Source organism: Sabethes cyaneus, chromosome 2 (assembly GCF_943734655.1).
Source record: "Sabethes cyaneus chromosome 2, idSabCyanKW18_F2, whole genome shotgun sequence".
NCBI classification, from domain to species: domain Eukaryota; kingdom Metazoa; phylum Arthropoda; class Insecta; order Diptera; family Culicidae; genus Sabethes; species Sabethes cyaneus.
This window is the reverse complement of record NC_071354.1, coordinates 183,695,792-183,722,092: the sequence shown is the minus strand read 5'-3', so window position 1 is coordinate 183,722,092 and position 26,301 is coordinate 183,695,792. Positions and strand designations below refer to the sequence as shown.

Sequence of the window (26,301 nt, the reverse complement as noted above, 5' to 3'; positions counted from 1 at the left end):
AAGTGAAATATAAATATTACAAATATTACTTACAAAATACAAAACTGTCAATGAATAAATGAAGTCAATGATTGTATATTAATTAGTTAAGTGAATAAAAATTTAGAATGTTAAGCGCAATCAAGTGGTTATACAAAACATGAAAATTATTAGCTATAAAATTGTAAATACTTAAAAAAAAATTTTGTATTCAAATTCTAAAAGAGGAAGAATTGTTATGTATAAGAAAAAGGCTCAGTAATAGCTAAGCCCATATCAGAGATGCAACAGCAGATTCAAATACTGCAACGAACACATGCAAATGAGTTTCAAATAAATACGGCTGAGCTGGCCTCAGAATCCGATGTTTAAGTTGATTGAACTTTAAGTACGGTCGTTAACCTGTTGATCTGAAATCTCCCTCAGTACAGTGTTCCGCGAGTGATAAGATATAAAAAACAGATCGCAAATTCTTTACCGCGAGACGATTAAACCTAGGCAAATTTGATATCTGTGTTGGAACAGCTCTAGTGTTCGGTTATAATATGACTCTGTATGAATATGCATGCTTTCCGTTTCATTAGAAGTGTAGTGAAAAGATGTGCTGTTGATAAAATAGGATTGAATTGGTAAAATCCCTTCAACGTGGGGAACCATGGGTAATGAAAACAATCTTTAATTTCTGTAAGGTAGCAGGAAAGCAATAGTTTGTGTTTTTGATTTTGTTAACTTGTGTCATTGTTTCATTGCACATAGAAATAACTCTGAAATCTTTTGAGAATTGAACCTATGCAATGTTACTACTTTGATAAATGCTACATACAACGCATGTAGCATGTATATATGTTGCATATAGCATGTATACATGACGAATCGAATGATTACAAGCATGGATACATGCTACTATCACTACAAAGAGACTTACGTAGTCTTGCGTCACCTATATATGTGGTCGTGTCTTGTACACAACCCCTCTGATTTTTATTTACCTACCATTTTTGATTTCCTAGGCGCGCGTGTGCTAAGGTTCAACCACTGACGAACTGACATGACACATACAGTTCACCAAAAAAAGGATTCGGACAGCAGCGCATAAATTTTTCTTTTAGTAATTTTGCGCAGTATTTTTGCAAAGAATGGAACCACACATTTTTTAAAACAATGTTTAACTAAAGCATATTTAGATGCACAACAAAAATTCATGGAAAAGCTTTCCGTTTTGAAGATAGATTACATATAGTTTGAATTGGCTAAAATGCAGCCAAAAAAGTAATTTTATTTTTCCCAAACAGATTAAAACAGGTCATCAAGAATGTAAATGGTCCTACAAGGAAGTAGTTGAGCGAGAAAGGACATTTGTTTCAACTAATAGTTAACTGTCCGAATACTTTTTTGGCTGCATTTTTAGCCAATTCAAACTATATGTACTCTATCTTCAAAACGGAAAGCTTTTCTCCGAATTTCTGTTGTGCATCTAAATATGCTTTAGTTAAACATTGTTTTAAAAAACATGTGGTTCCATTCTTTGCAAAAATACTGCGCAAAATTACTAAAAGAAAAATTTATGCGCTGCTGTCCGAATACTTTTTTGGTTGACTGTAGAAGAAAATTCTTCAAAAACCATCATCCTACACATTTTGCTTACACACTAGCGCTGCGCCCTCTGTTATGTATGTTGCGGAGTAGCTTGCATTTGCAGGGTTTTATACTGTAGGTTTTTTACATTTGCAGGGTTTTATACTGTAGGTGTTTTACATTTGTATGGTTTTATACTGGAAACTCGTAGCAACACTCGAGCGCCGCGGTGTGGCCATGTTGCGAAATATGCTTCTTTGAAAAATAAGTTGTTTTTGAATAGACGTTGGAATTAACGTGAGTGTCGCGTCTGTTTGTCTGTGGTTCAACCTTCAACGTTCAATTCAAATTCAAAATGGACAATAAAATTGAACGAGGCCCGGTTGCCAATATCCAATGTGCCAGAAAACTTGAATTTTGCCCAAGGTATATACACATAAGGGGTTTCCAAAAGCTATGAATACTACGCACCTTTGAAAAAATCAGAGGGGTTGTGTACAAGACACCACCGCATAGGTGACGCAGGACTACGTAAGTCTCTTTGTAGCGATAGTAGCATGTATCCACGCATGTAATAATACAATTCTTCATGTACATCAATGTAAATGCAGCATTAGTTAAGACTAACTGCAGGTTGAGAAAATTCGATTGTTTTTAAATATATGTTAATAGCGCCTCAAATCTTACTTCAACATCAAACACTATTTACATATATTGTATTTTGTATTGTATTGTATTGTGTATGTATTTTGATGATATCAAAAAATTGTTATGTTAAAATTGCTTGACTGTGCTGTAGGTTGAGAAATTCAAATTTTTGCGTCGATAATTTTTTACATGTTTCTACCCATTTTCATGATTGCAAGCTACTATAGAAGTAAGTTAAAGTTGTTTGCAAAATGATTTGTAGGTACCTTCCTGTCTTATGCCGTGTCGACGGTCAAATTGACATCACTACGGATCCCTCCTACCTTGTCTTGTCCATCATTTCGAAAAAAAAAATAATCTAAATGTAATGCTTGACTATTGCAACTATGTATAGCATTGCAGGCAACTAACTGACGTAAAGCAGCAAATGAAACGTTCAAAACTATTCTCGGATAAGAGTGTTGCTGATTTTCCTCGCTCTGAGAATTGCTGCGTTACGTCACATACACAAATATCCCTTCAATACTCTTTCCGAGCAAGACAACAGTTCGGAACAAATTGATGCAGTGTATGGATGCAATCTGGCAAAAGGAAAGGGTTGCCGCTCACTTTCTGTGAAGTTTCACCTTCAGGACATCAAATTGGGCTAGATTTAATGTTTAAACGATAACACCGGATGAAAAAGGGGTGGTTTGGCACTCTAGTATACTTCTAAAGCACAGATTTCAAATTGGGCTAAGTTTAATCGCGTTTGTAAGGAATTATGTTGGGGGGACTTTGTCACTCTTTCTGGCGTGCTTCCCAGGCACAAATATCAAATTGGTCTAGGTTCAATCGTCGCAAAGAATCTTCGATCTGTTGAGATGGGGAGAATTTGTCACTTTTTTTCTAAAAATACGTTGCGACCAATCACGAAGCGAGGATTGCCAGTTTGACAATGCCTCATTATTTTCAATTTTTCAATAGTGCGTACTTTGAAATCAATAGATTTCTATATTGTTTTTGATCCGTAGAAGATTTTCCGATTGATCGGTGCAAAAATATTTAAAATCTATCCGGAAACCGCTAAGCTATTAGCGCTCAAAACCTATCATTTTTCGTGACGCTCGCATTTTTCGATTTTTCGGAATGACACCCTTAAGCCTTACCGTAAGACGTAGTCCTACGTCAAAACTAATAACATCATTCGATTGCACGTCCAACAAAAAAGTTTAGATATCTAGGTGTAACTCTAATCCAATTTGTTTTATGAATTGGTCGTGAAAAATAATTCTTTTAAAAATCTGAGAAATAGAGAAGCGTCACTGTAAGGAAGATTGATTAATCGTTGTAAAATTTTGGGAAATTGAATGTGGGATTTGCCGGCTCGCATAAAAAATGCAAATTAAATTAAATTATTCACTAAAAACGAATTAGTGATTTCACACTGTAATTTCATAAAATCAGTTATTTGCTCAATTTAAATTTAAATATGTCAACAAAATAATAATTATATATTAGTCAAAAATATTTGAATTTTTTGCTTGTAATGGATGGAAATCTGTACGGAACAATGATTGTTGTCGTTTTTTCATGACTGCTCATGACTGGTTTCAGCACAGTATTGTTTTCGATTAAATGTTGTTACCATACACATTTACCAATATGTAGTACTTTAATCCACAAGGATGCATTGAAGCACAACTTTCCATCCAATTCCAGTGCATGCGGTTATATACCTAGTGATCGATCTTTTCTGTCTTCCGGGTACAGGTAGACAGCCTCAAGTGACGACCTATTGTTCAAGCGAAGGGCAAACTAAAAGTGCTCGTTCGGTAACCTTGAATGGTTTGGGTCGTTTTGCAACGTAAATTGTATGACAAAGCAATCAAACCACATCGTTATGCTGCATGCAGAGTATCTCCGTTCAATTTTGATATTCGTCCCATTTGTCTTCCAACTAGTCCTCTACTAGTCCGTTGGGTTTCCAGTAAGCGAAGCGTCACTCGAGCCGAAAGGACGAGTATGCGGAGAACAGAAGTGGTTTTCTACTGTAGGTACTGGAAGGTAGGCAGCCGTCCGTCGGTGACGCTGGCATAAAACCATCCGGTCCTGCTGGGAAGCTAGCTTTTCCGCTAGCTAAGCTAGGTGCAATCATTAGTTGCTTCTAGCTCTAGCTCATTATGGGGATTTTTCTCGCCACGCTCTCAACTGTGCGAAGCAATCTTTAACGATTGTGGGACAATTGCTGCAATGTTGGAAAAAATTTATTTGAACACATACAAGATAAGTGATGTTTGAGTCCAGTAAAAGATGCATTTTTAAATTTAGAATAATTATTGTTCGTAAAATTGAAAAATAACAAATATAGCTTATTATTTGCATTAGGTATATCCTTTTCCGAACAACCTCTGCTATTTAAAAATGGTTCCTATATCCAATATCTGATTTCGAAAATTGAGAAGGGCCAAAAACCAGGCCTAATCTTCGGGTATCAATGAAAAGTGACACTTTCCTATGAAGCAAAGCGATTCGTTTCAATTTACCCTAATTTGTTCGATGTTATCATATCTTAAAGTAGCACTGGTAGAGCCCTTCATCACAATAACGTCACAGTGTAAAAACATGACACCACCAAAATACACATCTCTCCAATGGAGGTCAGAGTTATCCAAAGTTGTCGTTTTTGTTCATTCTGTTTCGAACCCACTTTGGCGTTCGCTCTTCCATCGGAAATTATTCACACTTTTTGTCGCTTCCGGTTCCTGGCTATGAAAACCATATCACATTGTGTGGTTTTACTATCGTCACCATCACCATCACCATCATCATCTGGATCGTAAACTGCTTGCCGGTCATTAATCTTCCCGCTCGCTGTGCCTTCGTCAAAAATTACCATTTTTCTCCATCTTCGGCTTTGGATGTTGTTTGGAAAAAGTCTTCCGGTCGCTATTTTTTATCCTTCTTTCGATTTTGTTTTTCTTCGAAGCTTTCAAGACAAAAATAAATCAATGATTTTTGCTGCATTACTTGCTTAGCTGGAGTTGGGGGATAAAAGGAAAACGTTTGAATGAGAAAATTGACATAAAATGGGTTGTGTCCAATCTGAGTGAATGACAGTTTTTATTAATGAGCCATGCTAATGGGTTTTTAAAGTGATGTAATTTATTTCATGGTGATGTTAATTAAAGTCAGCTAATTTTCGGTTAATATACGTTATTGAAGCTTTTATATCCAGGCTTTTGTGTTATGTTTTTATTACCCAACGCTTGTTTGTAGTTGGGCCATTTAAGCCCCATTAAATGATTGAAAATGACATTTTCCGTACTCTATTTCTGCTTCGTACAATGTCTCTAATGCGGCTAATGCAATGTGAATCAGTGCAATTTAGTCAGAATATCATATCAAAAGTTTCAAACGGTCCATTAATGATTCCATAATTAAAACGAGCATCAGCGAGCTCACCCACCCTCTTACCCGTTACTTTTTCCCCCAAAAGCATCGCCCATCTTTAACAAAACGACAATTAAAGCCTCTCGTCCTTGAAAAACAGACCAGCAGCGCTTGGTTCGCTCGGTTCATCTCGCTTCGTTCGGTGTCACTCGCAGTGGGACTTACCGTCATTGCAGAATTTGCCCTGGTTGATGGGATCCTGGCGGAAAGAAAACTTCTGCAGATCGGCGTACGTCTCCGCCAGCAGCCCGGTAATGAACATTCCAGTGCCTGCCGAATCCAACGTCGTCATCGTTTTCGGTGCCAACGGTATCGAGTGTCGGGGTGAATTGATGATAATCACTGGCAGCGAAACGACAAACACCCAGACGGCCTATGGTGAAAAGAATAGAAGAACGAAATAAAAAACATTGCTATAGAGCAGGTTTTCAATGCGATGATACCAGTAAGGATAATTTTAATTTTAAGTAATCGTTCTAAATCGAGGTCGAGCAGATCATAACAGCTGTGATTGAATTATTTGATTTGATGTATTTGAATCCATTTTGTGGATGGAAATCGTTGCAAACATTAAAGTGCGGCATAATTTATTTATTTTTGCATATTAGAGAATGCCACCTGTTCCTTGAAATAAAAAATTTATGTTTTGGTTTATTCTTAACACGTGAGTTCACCTTTTCAACTCGAAGGGAAAGTGTCTTCCACGAAAGGCGGATGCACGGGTACAAAAAAGAGACAGGAAATAAATACAGAATGTGACAAAAGACAGAGTCAGGAAACACTTCCGATTACAGCAAACACTGAATACAAAAGCATGAAATGGAATCGTAAAATGAAATTGTCTTGCTTATTCGGTGGTTGGTAATGCCGATTTGTTTTGTTGCAGCTTTTGCCAGTCCCATTTTAAAGATTCAGGTTAAAGTACATAAAAAAAATTGATATACTGCTGCTGGTTCCGAATGTTGGTACACAAAGTGGCAGTATTCTAGCGTATACAAACAGCAATTAAGCCGTTGCAGGAGAAGTTTTCCTGTGGAGTACGATAAACAACAGTCAGGCGACAGTTATGGCTAAAGTAACCTAATTCATTGTAGTGTTTTCATAGTTTGTTTTGGTCCCTTCGGATAGTCACTCCAGCCTTGGACGAAGGCTTCTTCTTGTGTGGATGATAGCGGACGGTACTCGAAATTGTTATGAAACAAAATATCTCGTTGTTGAAAATGAGCAACAACCTCTTGGTAATGGTTTCTCACCCAAACAGTAGGTAAAACTGAAAATTGTTTTTACGTGATAATAATACTAAGTCGCCAAATTTGCCGAGCGTAGTACATTAGCGGATAAATAAGCAGTTATTTTTCTTATAAGTAAGAAAGGTGTTACAGTTATGGCAAAGGCACCAGTCATAGCTCTAGTGTGTGCTTTATTTTGTTTAATTTAATTTAATTTAATTTAATTTAATTTAATTTAATTTAATTTAATTTTTTATTTTATTTCATTTCATTTCATTTCATTTCATTTCATTTCATTTCATTTCATTTCATTTCATTTTATTTCATTTCATTTCATTTCATTTCATTTCATTTCATTTCATTTCATTTCATTTCATTTCATTTCATTTCATTTCATTTCATTTCATTTCATTTCATTTCATTTCATTTCATTTCATTTCATTTCATTTCATTTCATTTCATTTCATTTCATTTCATTTCATTTCATTTCATTTCATTTCATTTCATTTCATTTCATTTCATTTCATTTCATTTCATTTCATTTCATTTCATTTCATTTCATTTCATTTCATTTCATTTCATTTCATTTCATTTCATTTCATTTCATTTCATTTCATTTCATTTCATTTCATTTCATTTCATTTCATTTCATTTCATTTCATTTCATTTCATTTCATTTCATTTCATTTCATTTCATTTCATTTCATTTCATTTCATTTCATTTCATTTCATTTCATTTCATTTCATTTCATTTCATTTCATTTCATTTCATTTCATTTCATTTCATTTCATTTCATTTCATTTCATTTCATTTCATTTCATTTCATTTCATTTCATTTCATTTCATTTCATTTCATTTCATTTCATTTCATTTCATTTCATTTCATTTCATTTCATTTCATTTCATTTCATTTCATTTCATTTCATTTCATTTCATTTCATTTCATTTCATTTTATTTTATTTTATTTTATTTTATTTTATTTTATTTTATTTACTCTTATCATCTGACAAAAACTTGTCTTAATGAATCGAATGAATGTATCGACATAAGAATCAATATGAATTACATTTAGTGATTTTACGCTTAAACATGTGAGAAGGTTCGTTAAATTCAAACCTATCCTGTCGAACGTCAGCTTACAGTCAAGATTAACGCCAAGATCGTTAACGTAGTCGATTCTGTTGAACGCTTGGCCTGCTCAAAAATATTGGCGTTTGAATTCGGCGAAAAACAATCACTTAGCACTTAGCAGTGCTTATTATTTAAAAATTTAGTTTTTCATGTCACAGATTCCGATAACAATGCTCGATGCAACGAATCGCCAGATAGATCTTTAAGTCAGCGGCGCAAACTTATCGGCAACTTGGTACTAGACGGCAAACGGCATTTGCTTCGTCGTTGAAAAAAAAAATATGAAAAGTAGTGGACCAAGCGTGCTACCCTGCGGTACACCTGATTTGTATAATAATATGTATATGAATGTGAATTACTTTCTGGTGGTAAAAACTTACATACAAATTATGAAAAATAATGACAATAATGATTGTGAGGAGCAGCACGCTCGAGCCAAAGATGCTGATACCTGCTAATACTCGATTCTGGGCTACTCGTCACCATTTCGTTAGACGTCTCGACACAAGCAAGTCGGCTCCAACCTGGTCGAGCCATCTAGCACGTTGGGCCCCCTGTTCTTCTGTGCCGACGAGATTCTTAAAGAGAACGGATGAAACAGTCTCTAGGCAATCTCAGCTGCGTTGCACAGAGGAGTATTTGGTTCAAAAAGCTGGTCAAAAAGGGAAATAACGAAACGCTTCTTTATTCATCATATTGTACTAATCTGTGTTCCTAGATATCTGGCGCATTAGTTGGCAGCCATTTTGAATTCTTTCGTTTTGATTTCGGATTGCACCAGCTGCCGAAATATTGATGTTTTTGGAGCGATGAAATTCCTTTTAAAAATTTTCAAAATGTATTTCCATTTTCCTTGAAGTTGGAGTTAACTATCAACGTAAATCAAAATGATTCTACAATTAGAAGATATGTGTCATGTTTTAGTCTTGAATAAAGTATTTTTATAGCTTAAACATAGTTTAAAGGAACGTCAAAGGCATTTAGTATTATGATAAAAAAAATTGTTTCAAAATAGTTTTGCCTTTCTACTATATAAATATATAGTATAAAGGTATAGAAATCACTTGGAAAACCGGAAATGGAAAGAAGGTCCTGCGGGCCGAATGTCATATACCATTCGACTCAGTTTCGAAAACTGAGCATTTTCTGTGTGTGTATGTATGTGTGTGTGTGTGTGTGTGTGTATGTGTGTGTGTGTGTGTGTGTGTGTGTGTGTATGTGACGCTTTTAATCTCACTCACTTTTCTCGGAGATGGCTGGACCGATTTTAATGTTCTTAGTGTCAAATGAAAGGTCTAGGTGTCCCATTGGTCGCTATTGAATTTCATACTGATCGGACTTTTAGTTCAAAAGTTATGTATAAAAATATGAAAAATATGGGACTTCATTATCTCATAGGTCACTTAACCGATTTGAACAAAATTGATTGCATATGAAAGAGGAGCCTTGCAAACCTTTAACTTCCAAATTTCATGACGATTGGGCTTGTAGTTTGAAAGTTACATAAAGAAATGTGAAAAAATAGTATTTAAAACATATTTTTGTAACATATAAGCATTAATTCAATGAAAAATATCACACATTTTATTATTATTTGAAAATTACTACTGAGATCTATCAAACGAAACCGAGTTATTTAAAATCGGACAGTTCGTTCAAAAGTTATTTAAACTTTAACACTTAAGCACCGTATATTAAACCGTTAAAACGTGTGAATTCAAAACAAATGTTGATTGTATTCAATGTGTGTGATGTATGTGTGTATGTATGTATGTATGTATGTATGTATGTATGTATGTATGTATGTATGTATGTATATATGTATGTATGTATGTATGTATGTATGTATGTATGTATGTATGTATGTATGTATGTATATATGTATGTATGTATGTATGTATGTGTGTGTATGTGATCCCAAGCAGCAATGTGAGTTTGATTGTACTCTTATGGTGGTTTTCATGACCAATTTTGGTCTTGAATGTCATCATAAGAGTGTAATAAAACTCAAATTGTTACTTGGGATGACAATTTGCAATTTTTAAATTTGCATTGAAATTCAAGAAAAGATGTTTCTCACTTTTCTGAATCAATTGTCTGAAATTTTTGAAGCCTCTTAGTGGAATACGAAATTTGAAATTAAAGAAAAGAAAAAACTTTTACCGACTAAATCCCACTATTTAATATTTATTCGCAACAGATACGTATACGCTTTGAAATAAGACACTGATGAAGCCTGCACGTCGTAGGCGAACTACGTATCTGTTGCAAATAAATATTAAATAATGGGATTCAATCGAAAAGCTTTTTCTTTTCTTTGATTTCAGATTTCAATTGTCATTTTGTTCACTTGCTGTTACTCACAATTGTACACGAAAAGCAAACAGCGAAGAAAAGCAGTTAATTTAAGCATACCTTCATGCTGGTGTATAGGATTAAAAATGAGTTGATTTTTCCAAATAAATTTATACAAATTTCAAACAAATTTTGCGCATCAATAGATGCTCTTTTCAATCAATAGATACTAGAGCTTAGAAATGTTATATGAAACATAGGAAGTAAACGTTGCACGGTAGTAATTTTGTAAGATTTGTTTTCGTTAATGACATTTTAAAGGACAGATGTCTTATGTCATGTATCATGTTTCAACAAATAAATCAAAAATGACAAGCACTGAAAATCATATCGATCATATTTCCCATTCTCAAGCATGTTTAAGGCGCAGCTTTTGCAACCCTCTTGTTTTCCTAACCCTCCAACATTGGAAAAACGATGCGATCAAGCTAATGACTATCTTTTCATGAAATTACATTCAAAAGAAGTTTAAGTTTTGATTTTCATGCAAAAATAATTATCTGAAGGAGCGCCAGCTAAGAAAAGGTTCAATTACTCTTTTTCATATCTAATGCTCTATTCAGTTATTTTTTCTAATTCAGATATACTGCAAAATTGAAGCCAAGCAAACTAATAGTAAAATTTTGAGATTAATCATTTTGTTGTCGATATTCTTTGTCTTCAAAGGCGAAGTATAATAATAATTTTTCTGAACTCTTGTTTTTCAAAGATGCTAACTTTTGAACACATGGTATTAATTAATTATCAAAAAATCTGTTCTGAACACATATTTCATATTGTCAATTCAAAACAAGTTTCCTATGTGGCTCTGAAGCCCGAAAGTTTAGGCCGACCGATTATAAAACTAAATAAGGTGTTACAAGTATTTACGCACACAAGGAAAGAAAATTTAGGGGAAGGGCGGTAAAGACGGACACTGCGGGAAAGACGGACACTTGTCATATTTCATAAACAATAATTTTTTGAAGCAAATCAATGATGGGAAATGTTTCTATAGATTGAATTAACACTTTTGAAATAAACTGCCGATTTTTAGCAGCGTAGCTGACAAATTTATAAGCAAAACAAAGAAAAAATGCGTATATACGCTAACCGATGTAATTTTGTGCGTGAAGAAAATAGCTGGTAAATCGTTAAAAAACAACATATTCATGCTAAACCGACGGCATTGCGTTAGTTTGATCTTTCATTGAATATCCATTGGAAACCTAGTGAATTTTTGAATATTCAGTAAAAAGTTATTGAAGTTTGAAAAAATGGTATCCAAGTCGGGAAAGACGGACACCCAACGGTAGGGAAAGACGGACACACAGATTTTGAACAAAATGGGTTCACAACAACGCCCAACAACGATTTAACATTGCAAATACTTCCATATTATATATGTAAAAGTAACCAGAAGTCATATAACAATTGGAATGAGCCAGCTTTTAGAAACGATTAATTCGTCACCACTTAAAATATTGAAGGGAACCATTCTATTTTCTCGCTCAAAGGGGAGATCGGGAAGGGGGTCTCCCAAACCAATTCTTTCCTAAATACATTATGAAATATGTTAATTTTTCTTAATACTGATAATTCAACGACGCGTGACACCTTTTTGCGAGTGTCCGTCTTTCCCATATCAAGTGTCCGTCTTTCCCGCCCATGCGCAGAAACTCTGATTTATACATGATATTTATGATATTAAAAAATGCATAAATTTTGGAAGAAATTTTCCAGCACACGTTGTAACTTTATTAGACAGAGACTTAAAGGTTCAGTTTATACGAAAATTGGGATCAATACAGTTATATTTGAGTAGATATTGAGTCTTTACCTTAAGGTGTCCGTCTTTACCGCCCTTCCCCTAATTATTCTACGCAATACGTTGTGAATTTTACTGGCAAATAAGGATTTTGAGGAATACGGAACGGATATTTAAAAATATATTAAAAGATGTGGCTTTTCGGTCTCGGGTTTCTTACGAAAACTTTATTTTACGTTTTCGGCTGACGTTTCGAAGGTCTATGCCTTCATCCTCGGAGCAACTATTGTTATAAAACATTACAATTATTTAAACAATCTTCGTCATTACTGTTTAAATAATTGTAATGTTTTATAACAATAGTTGCTCCGAGGATGAAGGCATAGACCTTCGAAACGTCAGCCGAAAACGTAAAATAAAGTTTTCGTAAGAAACCCGAGACCGAAAAGCCACATCTTTTAATACAAATACAACGGTCTATTATAATTATCATTTAAAAATATAGTCAAGTTAATTATACATAGATGTTCCTGAGAAATTAAATGATGATTATTGTGACAGTAGAAAGGCTAGGTCACGCCGGTAGGTGGATTAATTCGGGTTTTTGTTTATCTTTCGGATCCGTCCGGGCTGGAAATTCGATGTCGTCTGAAAGAGTAAGGCTCAGACTAACTGTCCATGGAAGTACATTTTGCGAAAATTTGCGAACTCGCGATTCATCTACTTTTTAGTAACGCTGGGGTTTTGCATTTTTTCGTATTATTTATTTTTCTTTGTCTTTTTACCGACCAGAATCCACCCAAACATCCAACATAATAATTTTTAAATAGTTATTTGCAGTTGCTGGAATACATCTGCGTCGTTGGATAGAAAATTTGAGATCTTAAAAGAAAAATACACTATTCTTTTACACAAAACTGGTCAACTTGCGCTCGTAGCACCTCGTGTCCAAGATCGTTTTTCCCAAGAATGGATAACACCAAATGGATCAGTAGAAACATTGCATTTTCTGCCTGAAATAGCGATTCCGGGAGATTACAGTCTCTTCAAAAATAATTTACAGAATTGAGCAAATGAGTTAAACGACGAGTGTTGAAACTGATATATTAGGCACCTAGGTGGTAATGTAAGTTTCCATAGTATTTATCTAATTATTCCCATCTTATCTTATCTCATCCCATCGGGGACCTTCACATCTTGAAAAAACCGATAATATGAGAAACAGCAATATTAATAGAGGATAGATACTTCTTTCCCCATTAGGGCCTCCTAGAGGAAGGATATAAATCTTGTCTCTCCTCAAATTATTAATCTCTAACTTTTCTATTGTCATTTAGTCTTAAATAACTAGAAAACGGTGTTATTTATTAAGAATGAAAGCCCGGACATCCAGTAAGCTTCAAAATACGATGCCGGACTAATAAATCAGTCAATGTATGTTCGAGTTTCAGCTGGGTGGTGCTGCTAGAGTCAGTAGGGTCATTATACTAGCCCCGTAATTGTACAGTACTTTACAGCTGGCTAAGAAATCTGTCAATACAAAAGAGGCAAGTCTTAAAGACGTTTAAATCCAAGGCTTTGCATTAAAATTCATCGGCTTTCTCGAAGATCAGCTTTATTGAAGATTTTATGCTTCCAAATAAACAGAATATTGAATTTCAGCATTATATGATGTTTATTAGGTAAAACACGATTTAAAAGGTCAGAATATCACTTTTAGGTGGATAAACCCAACATTAAATCATCTAAAGTCAAATTTGTATACTTTTACGGTTTTTTACAGCCATTCAAGCTTGAAGATGTGTTGAAATAAGTTTGACCAACTTTTTGATCCAAATACTCCTCTGTGCGTTGGTTTAATCCCAAAATTACACAAGACGATCTCATGAGATTTGGTGATCGGCTCCAGAATGCTCAGGAATCATTGGATAGAAAACACCCTATGGCGTTACCAGCATGCCTGACGAAATTAACTTTCCTGCACTACCAAGAACGAATGCTCCACGTAGGACCCCAATTACTTCTGAGTGCAGCGAGACTGCTTACTTACTTATTTATGTGTCTATGTCCGCCATTCCAGCAGAACAAAGGGTAGCGAGACTACGCTCTTGGCCATTCCGAGGAAGGGAAGCAGTTAGGCATCGAGCAAGGCCAACCACAGTACAACAATTCATGGGCAATCTTCCAGCAGCATGAGTAAATGATGTCCGCCCGTTTTCACAAACTTGCGTAGATTATTTTGGCCCAGTGTACTTACGCTTAACCTCAAGACACCCAGCAGCTTACGTTTCTGCTTTTGTGTGCTCCTGCACGAAGGCAGTTCACATGGAGTTGGTGTCGGATCTATCGACGGAAAAATTTTGCTAGTTTGTATCACGAAGGGGATTTTGCTCGGATTTGTATTCTGACAATGGCACAAATTCTGTCGGGGTGAAGAATAAACTCCAAGAGCTGATGCAACTGTTGAAGAACAAAGATCATCACGACAAGGTATCACACTATTGCGCGGAAGAGGGGATTCAATGACATTTCAGCCCCCAGAGTGGGCCGTACTTCGGTGGGTTGTGGGAGGCTGCGGTTTGTTCAGCCTAGCATCTGATCCTGAGAGTCATTAGTGAGAATCCAGACACACTGGAGGATACGAGCACGTTGCTCGTTCAAGTTGAGGGATGTTTAAACTCCCGACTAATCACGTCTATCTCTGAAGATCCAGGTGATTTACAGCCGCTAACACTAGCACATTTTCTGGTTGGCTCCTCACTTCAAGCACTTCCGGATTTCAATTACCAGGATATCCCTACAAACTGTCTGAAACAGTGTCAACCATTATTTCTGGGTGAGTGAGGATGTTGGATATAAACAGAACCTACCCACACTTCATCCTTGGCTAAATTCTACGATCCACTAAATTTCTACTATCCGAAAGCAAGCAGTCGCAACATGGTCGCAGCAACTGCAGCAGAGAAACATATCCGATTAATATCATCGGTATCATCGTATTGGCACCAACCGAAGCCACTTTGAATAAGTGGTGGTGAACCGTTATCAGCGCAATTTGTCGATGGCATATCGATCAATCGATAACCACTGATATCAACCAAGCGAGTCGAAGAGACCCTCTCAGGCTAAAACTCATCGCAATCGGCCTACCCGGCAGTGACTCCGTACGTCATCGTGCTCAACTTACACCGCAGTCCGCGGACATCAAACCAACTTACTTGGTCATCCTTTCGCACTTGTATCCAGCATCGGATCGCATCTCAACAAGACTTCGATCACATCGCTTCGTGCAGTATTCTAACCGAGACATTACTTTCAACGATCCGGGGACTCAACAGAAGCAAATGTTTAACTGCAAGACTAGCTCTACGATGCTCGGTTGTACTCTAGAAGGGCGATATTTCTGGATAGTGAGACGAGCGGAGTCGTTCGCGGACATTTGTTATCGACGCCGGTTGCACAGCAGTTGACGGAGTCGAATTCGTGCTCCCATCATCGACGCCCTCGGTCCATTCTACAGATAGGAATAACTTTGAAACCCTACGGCTTTCAAGGGGGGCAGCATGTTGCAATACTCCTATCAGTACTAAGCGTCGACTCGAGTGTCAACTGTTCGAGTGGTCCACTGTCGAGAATGGTGGCTGAGTACATCAACCGTCGACTATGGTGATGATTCACTCTCTTCGCGCTTACAGTGGCAACTGAGCATCGTACAACTTGAACACTAATTGGATCGTATTCGTTAGAGTTGTTGTCCCGTTAGTATAGCGACTCGTATGCTTCATTATTTACACGGCTTCAGCAGGAATTCGTTCCATCAAAATTGAACATAGACTACTCCCTAGCACGACACGGATCCGGCTCGATGGACCATTATGTCGAATGCTCAGGTGGGGGAGCGAAATGGAGCAATAACTATGCCGATGTTCTTGAAGATCCTTTCTTTTGAACAGATAACAGACGGATTCACTTTAGTATGCACTGAAATCGCTTTTTACGCGGTTTGTTTTTTACGCGACTCATACGGCAAGGTTTGGGTTAGTGTGTCATTCCAAAAAATCGAAAAATGCGAGCGTCACGAAAAAATGAAAGATTTTGAGCGCCAATAGCTTAGTGGTTTCCAGGTAAATTTTAAATTTTTTTACGCCAATCGATCCGAAAATCTTCTACGCATCCACACCGATGATGAAACCTATTGATTTCAAAGTACTTACTGTTGAAAAATGGACAATAATGAAGCATTATCCAACTGGAAATCCTCGCTTCGTGATTGGTTGGAAGATCCTTTACGATGATCTAAGCCTATACCAATTTGATATCTGTGCTTGGGAAGTAAGCCGAAACAAGCGACAGAGTTTTCTCATCTAAACCGCGACCGCGTTTGAATGTAGACCATTTTGATGTCCTTGCTAGTGAAGTACGCCAGAACGAGTGATAAAGTCCCCTCGTGCCAACAAATTTCTTATGAACGCGATTAAACCTAGTCCATTTTGATGTCTGTGTTAGGGGAGTGTGCTAGAAAAAATTACTAAAGTCCATTGCCCGAACAGATTGAAAATTCTTTACGGTGAGACGATTAAACCTAGGCGAAAATGATATAAGTGTTGGAAAAGTGCGCTACAGGTGTAGTGTTTGCTTATAATATGATTCTGTATGGATACGCATGTTTGCCATTTTATTGGAAGTGTAGTGAAAAGATGTGCTGTTGCTAAAATGGGATTGAATTGGCAAAATCCCTTCAACGTGGGGGAACAATTGATAATAAAAACAAGCTTTAATTTTAGTAAGGTGGCAGGAAAGCAATAGTTTGTGTTCATGATTTTGTTAAATTGCTTCCAAATGCACATAGAAATAATTCTGAAATCTTTTGAGAATTGAACGCATGCAATGTTACTACTTTGATAAATGTTACATACAACGCATGTAGCATGTATATATGCTGCATATAGCATGTATACATGAAGAATCGAATGATTACATACATGGATACATGCTACTATCACTACAAATAGACTTACATAGTCCTGCGTCACCTACATATGCGGTCGTGTCTTGTACACAACCCTTTACTTACTTACTTTTTTTGTGTACAGCAATAGGGGCCTGCAAGACGATCATTAAGACTGTCGCAGTGGCCTTTTAACCCAATGCCCTTCTGGCATACAAAAAAAAATACTTAGATGGCTTGCCGTTCTAAAGCGTCGATGACACTGGACGAGTTTGTAAGCTGCTAGTCAGCGATTTCACGAGTGGGCGAGTTAGCGAATGCGCGAGTCATGATGACACACAAATCGGCAAGTAAGCTAGTATGCGAGGGGTTTTGATAAATCTAAAACGTATTAGGCAGCGATGCCGGTCATACAAACAAATCGTTGCTAGATAAACGATCAAGTTCAACGTACACAATGTACAATTTACATAAGAGTTATCTTATATTATTTAATTCTAACTTCTTTACAGATGTTTAATTGATAAATATAAAGTATTACGAGGAATTACTTCAATTAATTCACATTGCATTTACAATTTCAAAATTAGTAAAAATATTTGGCATTTCTGGTGCTATAAAATTAATAATTTAAAAACCCTCTCGCTGCGTCGCTAGTTACTCGCAACTATGATGCCACACAGCTAGTGTGCTAGCCAACAAGCGCACACGCCATCGAGTAGCGAGTAAAGTTGAGCAGCATTCAACTTTACTCGCTACTAGCAAACAATCTGCTAGTCAGCTAGTGTGTATGATGACACAGGGCGAGTTTACAATCTACTCGCCAACTCGCTTACTAGCAACCTAAAAATTCGCTCAGTGTCATCGACGCTTAAGACAAAGCCTGTTGAACAAAGTTTCTCCATGTAACACAACCCCTATGATTTTTTATTAAAACGTCTTAGTTTTTTGGGCAAATAAGAAAGAAATGAAAGAAAGAAATTTTCTTAAATAAGTGAAACAAATATCATTTTTTGCATTTTTACCACACTAGTGCTTACACCTTCGTGGTTCCTGGTACGTCTACCATATTCTATCTCAGAAAATTATTAATTTGAAGGAATAAAATCTCAAGTAAAACCGAAAATCCAAGCTCTTACATCCCAGTCATCCAGTCCACTATTTTCATCTGAACAGTACCTATCGTGATCCTGCAACGTTTTTATTTTTTCATCGACTGTTCAAGCGGTACCGCGCCATGAACATCAACCGATAGGTTTGAATAAAGCTTCGATTCGCATTTACGTCTTTCGCGTCTATAAATTACGACTTTGTGATACTGAGCCTTTTGTGTCGTTTATAATTCTGTATTTCACACCCCCTAGAGATTCCTATTTTTATGCAATGCCCTTCTTGATTCTACCTGCTAGAACATCAAGCCTTTCGTGTTTTGGCATATCATTCTGCCTCTTTGTAATTCCTCCTTCTTTGACAAACCCGGAAAAGTCGTGATGTATCTCTGTGTGAAAATAATTGAATTTATTTTTTGCAAAGAATTAACAGTTTTAAATTTTATGGAAAGATTATTTTTTTCAGTTCATTAACATTTATTTATTATTCTGATAGATACGTATTTCGCCTCCAACTTGTAGGCTTTATTAGTGTCTGTTTCAAAAATTTTCTTTAAAATATGAGTTATGTAAAACATCGTTCATCCAAATATAGCTAAAGTTCAAGAAAATGTGCAATGTATTCCTCAATTATGCGGGGGTTCGTGTCCTAAACAAGAATCTATCCAGCGAAACTATGTATAAGCTTTCCTGAAGCGGCAAAAGCAAAACAGATCCACTTTACGAGTCTGAACTAACGCGAAAGTTTTTGCAATTTAAATTTCTTTTCCAATCACCGGAGCTGATAGCAGCGAAAACGTGGAAATTTACGGTATGCCAAGAAAGCAACTTCCGGCCATAAAGCAGCAGCGGCTGGGTACATACCAACAGGTCATGCAATCCTATAGTCCCGACATACATACGGATACGCCGCCAGGTTTAGGCGACGATAGGACAAGGCCCCGTAAGCGGATCACGATAGAAACCGTAGCAAGTAGCTTCCCCGTACTAAACCGCTAATTATGGCTGTACAAACATATGCTATCATGTACCCTGCAATTGCACCCCGGATAGCCATTAATCTGACGCTATAAGACACCGCTTGGCAGGCGACTGGCAGTTTGCCGTGAAATAGAACGCTCGGTGAAGTGAACATTAGTTGAGTTTCGTGTTGATGGTATGCAGCTGGTGCTGCTGTTGCTGCTGTAGGCTGCGGTTTAGAGCCTGCTGGCCGAACGAGCTGGCACGATTGAACGAACATTGCTTCCACAATACACAAAATCCCTTTTTATGAGCGCTATTTTACGGTGCCATCTGGTATGTAGATTTTTCTTAGGAAGATTCCAGAAACTTTCTGTTTTATCTGGTACTTTCGTGTTTTATTTTAGTTGCTTCGCTTCGCAGAAGCTTAGTTTTTCTGAATTTTTTCAAACGTATATTCTTTTATTAGTAGTTTTGGATCTATTGTTTTTCTGTCTACATAATATGCAGGAAAATATATTTTGTATGACACGAACCCCCGTATAAAAAAAGAAATGGGTGTAATTTATTTTTATTTAAGATTATTAACATGGAATAAAGATGGTGAATAGAATCGCGTGAATGAAATTTCCGCCGATAACGTTTAAACTATTATTAATTGTCATAACATTTACCGCCATTCTGCTTCGAATAAGTAGGGGAACTGTGGGTAAGACGAACAGGTTAAGAAGAACAGGTAATATAATACAGAGAACTTATGATTTATAAAACCTAAATACAGTTTACTTCAGTTCAACCTATTGTTTTCAAAAGGAGCTAGTGAAATATTTAACAAAAAATGTTTTTCAATGTGTATTTTGAGTTTTAAAAATGGTCCGAAAAAGTGAACTTTTTTAGTACTGTGGGTGAAACGGACAATGTGTGGGGGTAAGATGGACAGGTATTGTGAATCGCCCCCACTGAGCGCATATTATTATTTTTGACCCTTAACAAATTGAATACGTAAAATATGGTGGTGTAGCGTGCAAAAAATGAAGGGGGCAGTCCACCCCCTCCCACTAGAGGCAGCCAATAGAAAGTTGTTTGGCAGCGGCAATATGAACAAGCATTCCAAAAACTGTTTCATGCCTGGCCGCTACTGATTTGTTTGAAGTTCACGTTTTCCGGTTAAATTTTCATTTATATGCTTGAGATATCACTAAGAAGCAAAATCAACAATTTTAATATAGTATGTTCACTGATCATCTTACCCACACTAGCAGTTGTCCATTTCACCCCATCATTATACATTTTTTTAAAGCGTTGACAATTTTTCATACGCAAATGAAATTACGTATTATTTCAATGCAGACGTTACTTGAAAAGGTATTAAATCGAAATACTTCATGCTATGGGCAACATTTTGGAATTAAACCACTCAAAAAGCTTAATTCCGACGGAAAAAAAGTTACATCCAAACGCAGAATCATGTCCAATTTTTAGTTTTTTTGTATTTTATCTAAATTGGAAAGTTTTAAATGATGATTGAAACGTTCAGACAGCATGAGATAGCAAGCTGGTTGGATTCCCATCAAAACATTTACGAATTTTAATGCTTAACTGGTAGAATCAACCACCTGTCCGTCTTACCCACCCTGTTCGTCTTACCCACAGTTCCCCTATATACGTTATAAATCCGCTGAGCTTGCTGTTATATGAATCGAGAAACACTACAGCATCTGAGACCAGGAATTACAAATAAAATATCGTCGATCTCACAACGACTATTGTCAGCAATAATACCAATTTATCGTAGTATTTTTTTTATTTGATTATAGTCACTTTAACAGCTTGGGTCATTCGTGATTCTGCGGGGTTGGAATTCGAATTCGGGTCTTCGGCGTGAGAGGCGTGAATGCTAACCACTACACCGGGATTGACCCCCTTTATCGGAGTATGTTAGAGCTTCAATTAAATCAATAATTAAATACGTCTTTTTATGGATTACCTACGAATGGTCGAAACACAAATGGCCGAATCACGAACGGCCGAATCACAAATGGCCGAATCACGAATGGCCGAATCACAAAAGGTTGAAACACGAATGGCCGAAAATAATCACGGCCTTCAGCCTGCACAAATGTTGGGTATATGATGTCCTTACTCGCTACCGCTCGTTCGGACTTACCTAAGGGATAATCCCTATTAGTCAGTAAACCCAGGAAAATGCATGCACCTAAATAGTAGTGGTTTCTGCGGGGGAGCTGCCCCCCGCAGTGGCCGGCGCTTCCGACAGCGGGTTACCGGCGCACACTCGCGGTCTGCAGTCGTCTCGCCCTGAATCATCTAGGAAACATTTGCTACTGACACGATCAATAGGCCTCACACGCCTATCAATGACGCAAATCATCACAGAGCTGCGAGTGGAACAAAAGGCAATAGGTGGGAAAATTTTAAAGGTTTTTCAGGGGGATATTTCAAATTCGCGAAGAGAAATAGATGAAAAAATTTCGTCAAAATGCGTAAGGTCTCACAACATGAGCAATAAAAATGTTGATATGGGCATTCCGGGAAAATTCTACCTTTCGTGATTCGACCTTCTGTGACTGTTGTTGGAATTCGGCCATTTGGATTTCGGCCATTCGTGATTCGGCCCTTTGTGTTTCGGCCATTCGGTACCAGCACCTTTTTATCACGACATCAAATAAACTTCGCTAATTAAAAGTTTTTCATGTCATAGTTTCAGTTTAGAGTCCAATTTAAAATTCAGTCAAATATCATATTTCAAGTTTAGGTTCAAGTCTCATTCGAGCTTAATTTCTAGCTATCCCAAGCCCCTACCTAGCGCTTTCTCGTGGCCATACCCGGTAATGCTCTATTGAGTAGCCAAGCTAGGAGGTGCGATACTGTGCGGTTCCCGGCTGTCTGATCTCATAATCGATGTTTTGGGCAGACGGTGGAGCCACATGATCTGGTAAGCATAATATAAGTTATTTTAATTATTTTTTTCGTTTTAGCTTATGAAGCATTTACTGCTCTATAGTGAAAACTTTGGCCAATACGAGTGTTAATACTGCACATGGATATTGGATACCAGAAGAAAATTAACTTAATTATTAGAAGCATTTATGGAAACTAAAAGGACGCAACTCTATTCCATTCGAAGGACTGCTGGTGAGATTGTTCTATTTTTACCCATATATACCACATTTCATAAATAAACTAGAATCGGGAAGAGGGAGGGACCATCAGAGCACTTGTTTGAAGCGGTGGGCCTAGGGAGAGTGAAACAGTCAACTTTCTAGGGTTAATCTTGGCTCGATTAACAACACATCGTGGATAATGAGCGGGCTCTTCTCCCCACCTGCTGGAGTCATTCTGCATTAAGACGGTTTATTCAACGATTGACTCAGGTGACTTAGCCCTTGGAAGGAGATTCTCTAAATCCCTGGTACGTGTAAGTGATGTTGCTTATCGACCAATTCCCTTTTGGCTCTTCATACAAGAGTTGGGAAGCATGACCAATCGTTGAATATGTTCAACTCTTTTTGACATGATAGGCTCATTGGTATGAACGGATGTTCTGCTAAGGCAGGTGGTAGTACCATATCTATACCTATAAAGAAGGATTTCTGTCTGTCTGTCTGTCTGTCTGTCTGTCCTGTGTTCCTTATAGAATCAAAAACTACTGAACCAATCGGCGTGAAAATTTGCATGTAGAGGTTTTTGGGGCCAGGAAAGGTTTTAGTGATGGTTAGAGACCCCTCCCCCCACTAAGAGGGGGGGCTCCCATACAAATGAAACACAAATTTCTGCATAACTCGAGAACTAATCAAGCAAATAGAACCAAATTTGGCATGTGGGTGTTTTCGGTGACAAGAATTTATTCTAGGGTAATTTGAGACCTCTCCCCTCTTTATAAAGGGAATTATAACTCCTCTTCCCTTTAAGAGGGGGGGTTTCCATACAAATTTCCTCATAACTCGAGAACTAATCAAGCAAATGGAACCAAATTTGGCATGTGAAAGTTTTCGAGGGCAAGAAAATTTTCTATGTTGAATTAGGACCCCTCCTCACTTTAAGAGGGGGGGCTCCTGTACAAATGAAATACCAATTTCCTCATAACTCGAGAACTAATCAAGCAAATGGAACCAAATTTGGCATGTGTGTGTTTTTGGAGACAAAATTTTTTTCTATGATGAATTGGGACCCCTCCCCACTTTAAGTGGCGGGGGGCTCCTATACAAACGAAATACAAATTTCCTTATAACTGGAGAGCTAATCCAGCAAATGGAACCAAATTTGGCATGTAGGTGTTTTTGGAGGCAAGAATTTTTTCTATGATGAATAAGAACCTCTCCCCACTTTAGGAGGGGGGGCTCCTATACAAATGAAATACAAATTTCCTCATAACTCGAGAACTAATCAAGCAAATAGAACCAAGTTTGGCATGTGGGTGTTTTCGGTGACAAGAATTTATTCTATGGTGAATTGAGACCCCTCCCCTCTTTATAAGAGGAATTATAACTCCTCTCCCCTTTAAGAGGGGGGGCTTCCATACAAATTTCCTCATAACTCGAGAACTAATCAAGCAAATGCAACCAAATTTGGCATGTGAAGGTTTTCGAGAGCAAGAAAATTTTCTATGGTGAATTAGGACCCCTCCCCACTTCAAGAGGAGGGGCTCCTGTACAAATGAAATACAAATTTCCTCATAACTCGAGAACTAATCAAGCGAATTGAACCAAATTTGGCATATGTGTGTTTTTGGAGACAATTTTTTTTCAATGATGAATTGGGACCCCTCCCCACTTTAGAGGGGGGGTCCTATACAAACGAAATACAAATTTCCTCATAACTCGAGAACTAATCCAGCAAATGGAACCATATTTGGCGTGTAGGTGTTTTTGGAGGCAAAAATTTTTTCTGTGATGAATTAGGACCTCTTCCCACATTAGGAAGGGGGGCTCCAATACAAATGAAATACAAATTTCCTCATAATTCGAGAACTAATCAAGCAAATGGAACCATATTTGGCATGTGGGTGTTTTTGGAGGCAACCATTTTTCCCATTATGAATTAGGACTTCTTACCTTTTTAGGAGGGGGGGGGGCTCCCATTCAAACGAAATACAAATTTGCTCATAACTTTAGAACTAATCAAGCAAATGGAACCAAATTTGGCATGTGAGAGTTTTAGATGGCAGAATTTTTTTTTCTGTGGTGTATTACGACCCCTTTCCCTTTTAAGAGGGTGGGCTCCCATACAAATGAAATACAAATTTCCTTATAATTTGAGTACTAATCAGGCAAATGGAACCAAATTTAGCATGTAGGAGATTTTTGAGTCTTGAATTTATTTTATGATAGTTAGAGACCTCTCACCCCTGTGGTAGGGGGATATGGACTCTCATACAAATAAAACAGAAATTTTTGCGAAACTCAAAAGCTAATCCAACTCGAGAAATTCGAGACTCTTCCATAAAACATTAATCAATAACAAGACCACAAAAACTATCTATAGTAACACTAGATCATTCAGGACGAGCCGGTCGCGAGTGTTGCCGGTGACCCGCCGTCGGAAGCGCCGCCCACTGGGGGGCTTGCAAAACTCGAGATAGTGACAAAGATCATCCGAGATTCATGATTTATGTACAACACAGGTTAATTTGTGGCAATACGAAGTTTGTCGGGTCAGCTAGTATTCATATATTCAAGTCTAATTCGAGCTTAATTTTAAGTTCAAAAGGAAAGGAGAAAATACGGGAGCAGAAAAATGGAAAAACGAGAACAGAAAAAAAGGAAAAATGGAACAAGAAAAAAAAAGAAATCAAGAGAGAAAATCGGAAACGGAAAAACAGAAAAGAAAAACAGAACGTGACAGAAAAGAGAAAAAGCAGGACACATTATAAGGAAGAACGGAACAGATGAAAACGAAAAAGGGATAGAAAAGAAGGACGAAAGCCGGTACGTAAAAAGTCGAAAAGGGACTAAAAATGACAAAAAACGAGACAGGAAAAGAAGAAAAACAGGTTTGAAAACAAGGAGAAACTAAAGAAGAAAAAAAAATGAAAAACGAAACAGAAGAATCAGGACCCAGGAAAAGTGCGAAAACGCGGTAGAAGATGAGAAAAAGCACCAAAAACGGGAGAATGGGACTAAAAAAAAAATAAAAGAAAAGTAGGAAAAACTGAAAAGTGAAAAGGTAAAACGGAAGAAAAAAATACGAAAACGAGAGAAAAAAGAAAATTGGCAAGGAAAGAGAAAAAGGGATAAACAGAATAAACGTGACAGTAAAGACGGAAATAAGGGGAACTAAAAAGAGAAAAACGGAATAGACGAAGACGAAAAACGAGAAGGAAAAGAGATAAAAAGAGTTAAGTTAGAAAAATAAGAAAATTGGAAAAATTGAACATAAAAGACCGAAAACGGAGAAGAAAGTTATAAAACATATTTGTAAAACAAGAAGAAAAAGAATACTGAAGATAAGAAAAAATAGGACAAAAAACAATGGAACAAAGGAACAGTGAAACAGGAAACATGGCATAGAAAAAAGTAAAACGTAAGAGGCAAGGCGGATGAAAAGTAAGAGCAAAAACCAAGAAATCGGTACAGAAAAAAATGAAAAATGGTCCTAAAGTAGAATAAACGTGACTCAAAAAAAGAAGAAAAGAAAAGAGGAAAAACAGGTGAGACAATAATACGAAAAATGTCGGTTCTATTTTTAAGTAAAGCTTCGTGTCTAATTTAGTGCTCACGTTCGGTTGGAAGTAGAACTTTTTGTTCAAATTTATCCAATTGCAAGTCTAATATAATACCACTTGTAGGTTCAATTTTGGGAAATTTAAACTCTGACTACAAGTACAATTTCAAGTACAAGTTGAATTCCAATTTCAAGACGAATTTCAGACAATTTCCAAGCAAAATTTCAAATTTCGAATAAAAACTTCAAATTCTTTTATTACTTATCACAAAAATACCGACCGATTAGGGTAAAAACTCCAGATTTTCAGGTGCAATTGGATTTAAATATTGGTCATTTTGTTTTGTATTGTACTGGTTTCGACTGTGAATAGTATTTGGCTTAGATATACTTCTTTTGCAGTATACGAAAATGATTTTAAAACGATATGTTTTGTATATCCGACGTTTTGGCCGTTGATTTCGGCGTTTTTCAAAGGAAATATAGGAATCGTTATAGGTATAGG

The 26,301-nt window shown here is 36.9% G+C and overlaps 1 protein-coding gene across 1 annotated transcript in view; it reads right to left on the bottom strand.

Moving 5' to 3' along the window:
- Nucleotides 1-26,301, bottom strand: part of LOC128737449 (uncharacterized) — an 88,237-nt gene that overhangs the window by 23,473 nt on the left and 38,463 nt on the right. The window contains exon 3 of the mRNA XM_053832086.1: nt 5,800-6,007. Coding sequence (XP_053688061.1) covers nt 5,800-6,007 — 208 coding nt within the window. The remainder of the gene's footprint in view (nt 1-5,799; nt 6,008-26,301) is intronic.